At 36.3% G+C, this 12,989-nt stretch overlaps 1 protein-coding gene and 1 pseudogene across 1 annotated transcript; one reads left to right on the top strand and one right to left on the bottom strand.

The window, feature by feature from the left end:
* Positions 1-2,658: 2,658 nt before the first annotated feature.
* Positions 2,659-3,393, bottom strand: LOC112035624 (uncharacterized protein At4g02000-like). The gene has a single exon (XM_065769087.1). It carries the CDS (start codon positions 3,391-3,393, stop codon positions 2,659-2,661), a length of 735 nt encoding a protein of 244 aa, XP_065625159.1.
* Positions 3,394-3,801: 408 nt separating this feature from the next.
* Positions 3,802-5,061, top strand: LOC136065611 (wall-associated receptor kinase-like 10; annotated as a pseudogene).
* Positions 5,062-12,989: the final 7,928 nt, after the last annotated feature.

Below are 12,989 nucleotides of genomic sequence, written 5' to 3'. Positions count from 1 at the left end.
AAAAAAAAAAAAAAAAACCAATCACATATACTCAATAGATTCACCACATAACAAAGATCATCACACGTTCTATCTTATTAAAAATTAGAAAAAAAAGATCATATGTAGTGTTAAATTTAGGTAAGAATTTTAATATGTGACTAATTACGTTTACTTTAAAAAAAAAGTTTGACTAATTATTTATATTTTTATGACAAAAATTGTGTTAAATTTTAAATGTGTCCATACTTATGCATGTGTTATGTGCTATTTTAAAGAAAATAATTTGACTAATTTTTTATATTTATAATAAAAATTGCTTTTAATTTTAAAAGCACCTATGTGTTTGCATTGGTTACATACTACTTTATATAAAATGAGAAACCATCACATATTTTAGAAATTTATAGCTTAAAAAATGTGTAATTTAAATATAATGGTTTAGAATCTAATATGTAACAGTTTCTCATCTATACTATATATGGGAGGATTCCCCTCTTTCAATTGGACTTTTACATGATTCAAAAATATCATCATTAATGAAGGGTAACTTCATTTAAAAATATGGTCATAAATGTCAAATAACAAATTTCATTTTTAATTCAAAAAAAGAATTACCACACTTCTTTACTATCTTCCACTCCAAAAATTGTGTTCCTTTGAAGCTTGCTAGATGCTTTGGTGTGGAAAAATGCAGTGTTCCTATTTCCTTTTTGCAATCATGTAATGTGGGTTCTCTGATGCCACATCGACTCCTCAATGTCCAACATCCTGTTCAAAAACTGTCTTATGCTCTGTATTTCATTCATGGTTCTCGTGCTCCCTATCTGACATTCCAGCACCTGGAGTTGATTCTGCAGGGATGTGATTTTCTTTCCCATATGACTAAAGTGTGTTTTGTTCCATAAGGTAAGTGATGCTCTAACTTCTGCCCTACAGCTTGTAAACGTTGGACCCAAACCTTGACACAGTCCCTTATCCCAGGCCGTAGATACTACCTCAGCATATGACACATCTTGGAGCCACATTGCTTTGAAACAAAAGGGCTTGGCTCTTGGGCACGATTTCCTTCTAGGGGGAGGCACCTTCAATAGCATGATGCAATGGTCCGAGGCAGAGTTGGGGGAGTTGGGGAAGCCCAATTCGTAGAGACCAGAGCTCTGTCTAAATGCTCTCGGATCCACCCTTGGTCACCCAAACATCAAGCCCATGTGTGATCTTGACCCACGTACCCCAAATCTCACAAATGGCATTTGTTTATTACCTTACAGAAAGCTTCCATTTGCCTTGCTAGGCGTTTGCTGCAACCTTCCTTCTGCTTACTATGCATCAGCACATTGAAATCTCCCATACAAACCAATAGAAGAGAACTGCTACTAGCGAGTTTGTAGAGGCGAAGCCATGATTTCTCCCTCTTGTTAGTATCTGGATGACCATAGAACCCTATAAATCTCCATCGTTGCGAGTCCAATGCAAACCCAATAATGGCATCTATGTGGTAATTTGAGTAGGTTTGTATTGTCACATCAACACCTCTTCTTCACAACAGAGCTAAACCCACACTCCTTCCATTACTCGACACAACCAATCCCTGCAACCGATCCAACTTTTCCTTTATTTCATTCATCTCAGATACAAAACGTTTCATCTTCATAAGAAAAATCAAAATGGGATCTTCTGAAGTCACTACCTTCACGAGAACACGAACTATTCAGTGGTTCCCAAGCCTTTGGCAATTTCAACTCAGGTAACTCATTAATTTCGGTAAGGTTGTCTCACAGCCTTTGTCGATCTCATATGTTTAGCCATTAGCTGGCTTAGCACGAAAAGTTCTCTCTCTAACCTTACCCTTTTCTCAGTCACGGAATTACCTGGGATTTCTTCGAGTGGCTTCATCCCTTGCCTCTTCGGACCTGATTCACCATCACAATCCACTTGGTCCACCTCTGCCTAATCTTTTCTAGCGATCATTTTCCAGTTGCCATCTACCTTCGAGGGTTTCCTTTATGAATCTGCCTCCACCTTTGTTGGGGTATTTTCCTTTGCTTTACCCTCAGTGAATTTGATTACCCTTTGTGTTTGTTGCCCCTTACCCTTCCTGCGCTTTAGTAAATTCCCCATCTTATTCTTATCAGGCCCGGTTTGGTCCTCGACCCGTACATTGGATGCTTTAAAAGAGACATCAAAGTGGTCCTCATCTGCTGTTGTTAGGCCTATAAGTCCAAAGGCGATTTCAAGCAAAATTGGGCCACTTTGGTTTGACGAATACACCCCTCTTGCCCCTGTGAGGATATGATTGCTCGTTATATTAGCTGATTTGAAAGCCTCTCCTGGTTGTCTTCCCATGTTTTCAGGCGAGTAACCTGCTCTTTCCAAGACCCCCATCCTTGGAATCTTCTCCCCATTAATAGCTTGATCTATTTTTGCTAACTGATCCTCAAAGTTCGCTTGTTTAGTCTTTTGTACCATTTCCTCATCAATCACCATATCTTCAAGATCAATTTCACCCATGATTGGCGCCCTTTCAAACTCTGGCGTTCTCGACGTAGCCCGAGTTTCCTTTCTTCCACTCGTCGGAGAAGTTCTCCAGTTTTTCAATTGTTCTCCTCTTCCCAGTTCCCCTTTTGTTGTTGGTTTGTTTTTTCTAGTTGAGCTCTTTGGTGCTTCTGCTACTAGTGATCATTGCAATCTCTTCGGTTTTGCTTGCAGCCAGAGACCAAATTGTTTGTCCTCTAGACCAAGAGATTCCTTGCTCTGAATCCACAGAGGGAAGTCTCTATCATCATGGTCGAGTTTACCACACCAGTAGCAGAATATGGAAAGCCTTTCATAACGAAAGTCAACCCAAACTGGCATAGGTCCTCCCATTCTCACCATTCTTCCCCTACATAGAGGTTCAAAAATGTTAATGTCAACTCTCACTTGCAAAAACTTTCCCATGCTGAAACCCTGTCCCCTGACGTCAACCATCACCACCTCCCCCAATGATCCTCCTAAGTGTTCCCCTGTGGTCTTCGTCTGTTGTCTCATCGGTAAGCCATGAATCTGTACCCAGAAAGGCGCCCTATCGAAAGGCAAACTTGACACTGATTCCCTCAGGCCTAGTTTATGGAGTACTAGCAAATACTTATTGAAAGTCCAAGGGCTTGGCCACGGGACTCGATCCAGGTCTTCCTCATTTCTAAAAACAAGAAGTGCTGTGTTATCCCCATCATCCTCGACTTCGAAATTCTCTGTCGTCTTCCAGATAGGATTTAGTGCGTGGACCACCGCCTCTAAATTGATTCTTCTCTTCGTAAGGAATTTTTCGACCATGACCAGGCCAGCCTCAGCCGCTTCTGGATCGATGTCCAATTCCCCTCCCTCTTTTTGTGACAACCTCAAGTTTTCACACCATTGTGCTAACTCCTCCATTGTGTAGAGAAGGCTAGACTCAACACCACTAGAAAAAACCTTTATCTACTCGTAGGAGAAAACTACCTTGTCTAGGACAAGCACGATCTTTCACCTCGTAGCGTTTTCCCTAGAGAGAAAACCATGGAGAGAAAACCCAGTGTCTTATAATAAATATTTCCATAAAACAAAACAATACATTTTATTTTTCCAAAGAAATTAATTAGTAGTTAACACCAATTTATATTCTAGGATATTATGAGAAAATATTAATGTAAAAAAAAGAAAAAAAAAAAGTAACTTCTTTTTAAAACGCGTGAGAAAGATATTTCCAATTCATTGTACGCTTCATCAAATCTATTTTACACTTTTTATTTTACATAATCCGAATTTAGGTTGATGTGATATTTCTATTTAATTTTCTTGATTTGTGCAGTTATTTGTTCAAGCCTTGGGGCATTGTTTCTATTCACTATTACATGGTGCTTGTACAAGATCATAAAGAAAAGAAACAAAATCAAGCTCAAGAAAAAATTCTTCAAAAGGAATGGTGGTTTATTATTACAACAACAATTATCTTCAAATGACAACAATGTTCAAAAGACAAAATTATTCAATTCAAAGGAGTTAGAAAATGCGACTGATCATTTTAACAAAAACAGAATTCTTGGTAAAGGTGGGCAAGGTACAGTTTATAAAGGAATGTTAGTTGATGCAAGAATTGTGGCAATTAAAAAGTGCAACATAGTGGATAAGGGGAATCTTGAACAATTCATTAATAAGATTATCATTCTTTCCCAAATCAACCATAGAAATGTGGTCAAACTGCTTGCGTGGTGTTTAGAGACGGAAGTTCCTTTGTTAGTTTATGAATGCATTCCCAATGGGACACTTTTTCAGTACATTCATGAAGAGAATGAAGAGTTTTCATTGATAACATGGGATATGCGCTTAAGGATTGCCACAGAAGTTGCAGGAGCTCTTTTTTACTTACACTCAGTAGCTTCACTTCCCATTACCATTGAGATATAAAATCTTTAAATATACTCCTCGATCACAAATATAGAGCAAAAGTAGCAGACTTCGGAACTTCAAGATCAGTGGCCATTGACCAAACTCATGTCACCACACTGGTATATGGTACTTTTGGGTACTTGGATCCGGAATACTTTCAAACCAGCCAATTTACAGAAAAAAGTGATGTTTATAGTTTCGGAGTAGTCCTTATTGAGCTTTTAACGGGAGAAAAACCAGCTTCTTTAGCAAGATCACTAGAAGATCGAAATTTATCTACATACTTCATTCAATCAATAAAAGAGAATCATCTCTTTGATATACTTGATACTCAAGTAAGGGAGGATGGTAATAAAGATGAAGTCATGGCAATTGCTAACATTGCAAAAAGAAGTTTGCACTTGAATGGAAAGAAACGACCTACGATGATAGAGATTGTGATGGAGTTGGATAGAGTTCGAAATGTTTCTCTTGATCAACCAAATTTTGAAGAATTTGATTACGTTAGAAATGAAGAAATGGGGCCTTGGAATGACATTTCTATTTTATCAAGATCAAGTTTAGAAATAGGTGAACCTTCATCATAATTTGTCCTTCCACTTTTATCTCACTTTGATTAATAAATTTTCTGTTTTGGTACTTTTTTTTCCTTGTTGTAAACTATTATAACTTCTTTTAGGCATATGCACAATATACTAGTCAATGTATAGGTTCATTTTGAAATAGTGTGTATGAAATTATGTTTATGAGTCATATTTGGGGAATTAGGTTCAATTATAAGAAGAAATAGAACATGTAGAGTAGACCCTAGTTGTGTATTATGTAGCAAATTAATTAATTGTTTACCAATATGCACCATATCATAAAAGCAATAGATGCACAATATGGAAATGAAGTAGAAAACTGATGGATCTTGATTTTAAAGGGGAAAAATGGTTTTAGATTAAAACCCTTTTTGAAAAACCCGTGACTTACAAGAATTAATGTTGAGATAAACTGAAAATCTCTATGTTTCCCACGTTATGATGGGAAGTCCTAGCCATCCTTAAGATCCCATCATTCTATTGTGAATAATGTCATTATTGGATTGATGAGGTTTGAACCAAGTGATTACATAGAGGAGAACCTCCTTCACAATTTCATTAGTCAATGTCTTTTTGAAAAAGGGGAAACCTTTAAACCGGAATTTAAAATAGAATTTTTGAAAAAAAAAAAATTGTGCTTTGAAAAGAGAGTTTTGGAAGGTCAAAATTTTTTAATGATATAGAATTTTGCAACATAATTGCTTTAAAAGAAAGTTTCGGAAGATTAGATTTTTTTTATGGAGATTGGGAAATCAATTTTGGGACAAGGTTTGCTTAAAAAAGAAAGAGTTTTTGAAAACTTGATTTTTAATGGAAAATCATGAAACCAGGGTTAAGAAATAATTTTGGCAGCATAGCTATAGAATTTCATCATTGGCTAAAGAGATCATGAGAAAGGGGAGGATGCATGCATGCAAGACTATAATGTTGTAGACGGGTATACACAATGTTAATACCCATTTTTGATAACAAGGGCCCAATGGTAGAAAAGCCCAAATTAAGCCAAGAGAAAGAAAGAAAAGACTAAGGAATAATGGTAGGAACAATAGGACCATGTCCTTAAGGCCTAAAGAAAAGGAATACCCATAAAAAAGCAAGGCATAGAATATAATGACCCATGAGCAGTAGGGAAGGGCCAGCCATGGTGAGATGGCCCTCTCCAAGAGAGAAGAAAATAGGCCTTGAATGGGCTCCAAGAGGAGGGGAAGAGGGGAAAAAAAGGCCCAATGTGCAGGCCCAGTAGGAATTAGAAGTAAATAATAAAGGAAACACCTTGTGAGGTCCACAGGCCCAAAATGGGAAGATGAGACAAGCCTACATTGTTTTCGTGAGGGGCAAACACGAGTGAAGGGAATCAATTTCAAAAAGGAATAAAATGTGACAATATCCAATGGTATCGGCAGAAATTGCATAGGAAAGGAAGAAGACAAAACGTGAAGCAATAGGACAATAATGCTATGGCCAGAGCACCACCAATTTGCACCTAACCAATGCAAGGAGGGTGAACCCATGGTCAAGGGAATTACAAAGGATGTGGTTTGGTGGAGGGGAGAATTTTCTATCTCCAGTATCCAGCCAGGACCTCTTTTGGGGAGTGCTCTGTTAGGAAGGCATCTTGGCCTAAAATAGGTAGTAAACCGGCTAGGACCATTTGATGCATGCTAGAGAGATAGGTAGAGAGAGACCTAAGGTTTTACCCTTCAAAGGATAGAGAAAGATATATGGTAGAAGGGAATGGATAAGAATTTTTTGTGGGATGGGTAGTGGAAGAGAGAGAAAACACTAAGCATGCTTAGATGTAGTGGAGGTCGAACGGCTAGAAAGTTAGTGGGCATTTCTGAAGGGTGTTCGCAGTAGACAAAAATGGTTGGTGAGTAACAAGGGTAATAGGGAGAAATCACGTAGGCTTGATTCAGTGTAAATACAAACAATAACTATAAGAGGAAGAGGGACAGTGACTAAGGCAAGAAACATAGAGAATTGAAAAGGAAATAAGAAAGAAAAAAGAAAAAAGAGAGAGTGAAATAAGACTTAGAAAGGTAGAAGAGTGAACACGAAAGAAATAGCATACATCAATAGGAAATCATTTCCCTTCTTCATGTAACAAACCCACTATTTGTAATTCTAGCAAAACAAGAAATAGCTATCTAGACCCATTCTACAAAATGAACAACTTTATGGTTTAATCTAGCAATAAGGTTGTCCAGGTTGGGGTTTGGCCTTTCTTTAGTTCACTTCCTGTAGCAGACTTATTATTTACGTTCTGCTTTAACTACATTTAATTACTAACGGTTCTTTTGACTAATCTCTCTACCATAACATGTGTGTGTGTGCGTGTGTGTGTGTGTGTGTCTATTCATGCACTCACACATATATACATATAATACTTGTCTTTCTTTTGAGATGTTTGTCTTGTGCGTAGACTGGCCCCTTAGTAAGTTCTTGCAAAGATAGCGGGCAAGGCCCAACTCTTTGACCCATAGCACAAAGGGTCTTAGCCCAAAAATACAAAAGGCCTCTACACCCACAATAGACACCGCATTTTGTACCCCTCACGACTCAGGCCCCTATTCCCCAATAATGCTCGAACTCTAAGGCCCAATACTAGTTTGGGGCCCAATACCAGTTTGGAGCCCAATCAAATATTAAATTGACTTGAGGAGTATTCAAATGGAAAATATAACCTTTTAAATGAGCAAAAATATATTTTTGAAAATAAAATGACCAAAGTAGCCCTCGGCCTACATATGTGGGTCGCAGCCCGCATATGTGAGCCAAAGCATGCAAACACAAGCACATTCCTGCGTATGCAACTAGGGTTTCAGAAGTATAAGAAAGGCAAGTTTTCTACAATAATGACTGAGATCTGGAACGAATCTTACATCATCTGAAAGCCATTCCAAACCCTATTTTTCCCATTATATAAAGCCTTACATTGTACATTTTCAAAATACATAGAAATCTCACGGGAAATACCTAAGATTCACAAGAAAATAGTGAATCAAAAGGGAGTTTTTCATAAAACACCCTCAAGTCATTTTTATTTGATTGTGACCTTTTCTGGCCCCAATCCTTTGAGTTTAATATTGCTAATCACTATTTTATTGAATTTTAATAAATTTAACTGAAATGAACAGTCAAAAATCAAGCCTATAAGCTTTTGCTTTAAGGTATCCTTTTAAACTTTTCCTTTTCTTTTCCGCCTTTAATCTTTGTTTTAATATGTTTCTATTGGTTAGCTTATGTTTACACATGTTTGTTTAGGTTAGTTTTAGGTTTTCTTTATGTCTTTAAGCATGTTAGGTTGCTAGATTTTACGTTTTACATTTTGTTTGGCTTCTGCTCTGTTTCTGTGTAAATTAGGTTTTTTGGGTTAGGATTTGTACGCATGATCTAGCCTACTCACGCAGGCTAAACTCATGCATACATAAACCTGCTCTAGCGTACATGATGTCATTACCCAAAAACCCTAATTTTTGTTTGTTTTGTTTCTGCATTCACATGTGTATTCCATGTAGCCTTCTTTCATGTGTTTAAAACCCCATAATCGTTTGTTTACCTTTTAATATGTTTGTTTGTTATCATATGTATAAATTAGGGTTTAGATTAGGGTTTCTTAATATTAATGCCATTCATTCACATGTTCATGCATTGTTGCCATATGTGCTATGCTGCTGAGAGGTAAGTAAAGGATAAGCCATGCATTAGCAATGTTCATGCATTGTATTGGGGTTTCACCTTGATAATATGATAGAACATGCTTAGATGTATGATTAGGGTTTTGTAATATGTTTGCTTGCTGCCTTATTATAGATGCATGATAAGTTTTCACATGTTAAATGAATGCTAGGGTTTTCTTTTGTGCCTTGTCTCTCTTTTGTTTTAGATTGATAAGTATGTGTGTTTTGGGATGAAAGATACCGTGATTGTATACATAGATGTATGCTAGTATGTGTGTGTGTGTGAGTATAGATGCAAATGTTGAGAGTGCTTTTAATGAGGTTAAGGTATAAGACACAATGATAGGGGGCCAACCTTATGGTTGGGCGATCTTAGGTGCCTAACGCCTTCCTAAGAGTGTACCTAAACTCCAATCCAAAACTTTGGTAGTAAGATCAAAGATCCTTCCTCGAAATGATGCTATATTCATGGTTCCTAGACCATATAACTAGGTGGCGACTCCCATTTTCCATTATGCTCGCGATGAGCTTTTAGGCTTCTCATGGGAAGTATGCCTTGCCTTAGGGTGGACCATGGTGGAGGGTGTAAATGGAATTGCCACCTAAATTAGGTCTAAGAACCATAAATATAGCGCTCTTATGGAAGGACCGATCTTTATCAGAGCACGTGTCAGGAATTTAGGTAAGGGGATGGAAAGATGTTAGGAACCCAACTCCACCTAACCCATGGGTTAGCCTTCACTTATTGTGTTCCAAATATTAATCTCATTAAAGGGTCTTTTAACATGTTATTCTAACTTACACACATTCTAACATGCATCTAAAGCAAGAAAACATGACATATCATCCCCAAGCCTAACATTCATCTATCATGGTATTCAACATAAACCAACAAAACAATGGCATCATAAGGCAGATCAAAGTAAACACATCTAAATATTCAAGCATCAAACTCATGATATTCAACCAAGAGTATTAAGCAACTCAAACTCAAACATCCAAATGCATGCTCATGTGATTTATGCATGACTTACCTCACTTACCTTACTACATCTCAACACTTATAAATCAATGCATCTTCATATTCAAATGTATATTCATGGTATCCAACCAACAAAACTCTAATGGAGATATGATCACTAAAAAGAATAAAACATGTTAAAGCAAATATACAAAGGCTTAAAATAAGAAAGGTATACTAAAACAATGGCTAAACATGTGAAGGAAAACAAAAGAAAATGAAGAAAAAAGTTATTTAGGGTTCCTAAACACGAGTGTTCGTGCGCATCCCAATTGTATGTGTACGCATGCATAAAGCATGCATACACATACACACCTAGAAGCCTAAACCTAACAACTCAGCAAAGAAAATAAAAGAAAATAAGAAAACTAACAACCTATCATGCTTCTAATACGAACACAAAGTAAACCTAAACAAACATGAACATATTAAAACATATTAAAGCATATAAAACATATAAACAAACAACAAAACAAAGAAAAAGTGAAGAACCAAAGTTGGAACCTATACCTTAACACAAGAAATCCTTAGAGCTTGATTTGACCATTCCCTTAAGTCAATCTAATCAACAATGAAAGTTCACTTGGTGTGTAAAACACTAGTGAATGTTTAGACCCCCAATTTCAAAATTACCAATACAAGCTTATACTCAAACCATGTATGTGCGGAATGATAAGTACAATCTATATCCAAACAAGCAAAATAACTCTAAGCCATAATTTAATCACAACATAACAATAATTAAAAGCAGAGAGTAAGGGTTAGAGAGATGCAAACACAAGATAATACCGACATGTGTTATCGAAAAAGAAACTGAAGAACTCGGCAAAAAACCTCTCTACCCCCCTCCAAGCAGTAAAATGATCCACTAGAAAATTATTTGAGATACATGAATAGTAATAAACTCTCCCAGCCTAATCTACTGGATGCACCTAAGCCCTTTAAGCTTCTTGCTCCAACAAGGTTAAGCTTAACCTTGTTTTCTCTAGCTTATCGGATCCAGCAATAAGCCCATTGCATCAACCAAAATGAATTGGTCCTCTCTATACTATTTCCCAAGCACCAAATAACCTTCTCACTGATATGGATACTGTGAGGTAAGGATTTCGCTAAAAATCCTCTCAAGGGTATGACAATGGAGAGGGTGAGAGTAGAGGAATTTGAGAATCAAAGGTATAAGATTATGGATTAATCAATCTTGTTGTTCTCTAGAGTTTATCTCTCAAAATTCTCTCTAGTAGCTCTCTTCATTTTGTGGGTATAAGGGTATTTATAGTAGGGTATGAGAAGGAATGTGAAAAGTCATTTTTTTACAAAACAAGGGGTTGTAGCAAGTGACTCACGACTGGGATGAGTTGCGAGTTTCAGTCATCAACTAACAGAAAGGCCAGACTGTACTTTTTTCCCTATAGTGATCCAGTTGTCATGACCCTTCAACTTCCTGCATGCTTTACACGTGTGACACTTCGGTTAGTCACCACTCGCAAGTCAGTCGTGAGATGCTCTTTGATTGCACACACTTGGACAAATCTTCACACTCTGTCATACACAACCCTTACATAATTCCCACCTAAATATAGGATTTCTAATTTTTGAATTATAAGCAAATTTGGCACAGAATAAAATCAACACATGGTTGAATGAATTCAACCTTACAAACAACAAACCTAGCTGGTTAGTAAGCTTTAGAACTAAAGGCCAAGACCAAAATAGGCCCTAACCAAGTAAAACTTGACTTAAGGATGTTTTGTGAAATCTCCTTCTTTGATTCACTATTTTCTAGTGAATCTTGTGTATATTCACCTCCCCATTGAAAAAGTGCATTTTATGGCTTTATATAGTGGTAAAATAAGGGTGTGGGGCAGCTCCCATTTGTGTGCGCATATGCATGTATGCGTACGTACACTTAGGCTTTCTTTGCCAAAAATAGGTTTATTCTTCCAAAAATAATTTTATTTTCCCCATAAATAATTCCTTAAGTCAATTTTTACAAGATTGGGCCCTAAATCAACCTTGGGCCATAGAGTAATGTCGTCATTAGGGAATGGGGGCCCGAGTCGTAAGTGGTACAAAATGAGGTGTCTACGCCCAATAGAAGTAGAACAACATGACAATCATATCAGTGTAAACATAATATTGACAAAGTTTGAGTAGAGTGCTAGTAGTTTGGTGAGTGGTATCTTTACAAATTTCTTAGCACGAATGCAATTGGTAGTACTAGTTGGTGATATTGTATTTTTTCTAGCAATAAATTTTGCTAGAAGTTTTAGTCCTAAATTAAAGGATTTCATGGTTTTAATAGTTAAACCTCTTTTTGTTAATTTTTATCTATTTTAATGTGGTTGTTTAAATTTAACTGAGCTTTAATTGAAATTTGACCATGTGATCGGATTAATTTTGGAATTATGTTTAAGATCATGAAATTCCTTTTTCTTTTTTCTTTTTTTTGCTAAACATCATGAAATTCCCTTTAATTTAACTAGTCATGGGCAAAAATTGAACTTGAATCAAATGAGGTAGCACTTAACTAATAAAATTACCCATTTTGCATTTTAATTGTGGAAAAAGTATTTAATTTTCTATGGAACCGATGCTAAAAGTTTAGTGTATTTCCTTAGAAAATCCGTACTAAATATACCATTTGGGTCTCATTTATTGAGAATGCCATTAAAGTTTTGAGCATCAAATTAATTAATAAAATTTAAAAGATTTTCATAATTTTTTTTTTTTTTGAGAAAGAAGATTTTCATAAATTACATGTTTTGGTTTTTATTTGGGTCCTTTTTTTTTTTTTTGAGAGAGTTTCAACCTATGGCGTCTGCTCCTGATAATTGCTTTTTAATATCTGACCAAGATACCAATCAGTTTTTGGTGTAGGCGGTGATTGAACCCCAGATCTCTTATATAACCATCAGAGACTTTACCAGTTGAGCTAACTGAAACCCACTTTGGATCCATTTACTTTGACATATTTGGTCCTTTATTTTTATTAGGTCATACATGTAATTTTTATTTAAAGATGAAATTAATTTCTTTTAATGGATAGAGATGTCAAATTTTATTGTGAGTTATTATTTGTTGGTTTAAAGTCTATGTCATAAAGTGCAAACCATATTCAAAAGAAGCAATTAAACGATGCTACATAAATTTCTATCCATATAGCCATATGTGTATGCTTTTGCATATGGTCATGCTTGCAATTAAATATTTATTTGTTATTTTAAAGATTTATGACCTGTCTAAATTGCTTCTCTAATTAAACCTTTTGCTTCTCGTATAAGATATATGACCTGTCTAAGAGCATCCTGCCTCTGAACA

This window comes from Quercus suber, unplaced genomic scaffold (genome assembly GCF_002906115.3).
Source record: "Quercus suber isolate HL8 unplaced genomic scaffold, Cork oak 2.0 scaffold_1048, whole genome shotgun sequence".
Classification (NCBI taxonomy): Eukaryota; Viridiplantae; Streptophyta; class Magnoliopsida; order Fagales; family Fagaceae; genus Quercus; species Quercus suber.
Note: the sequence above shows the minus strand (reverse complement) of the source record. Positions and strands in the feature narration are given on the sequence as shown.

Excerpts from the sequence above, each read along its gene's own strand:
- LOC112035624 (XM_065769087.1), bottom strand. The coding sequence starts at position 3,393 with ATGGAGGAGTTAGCACAATGGTGTGAAAACTTGAGGTTGTCACAAAAA.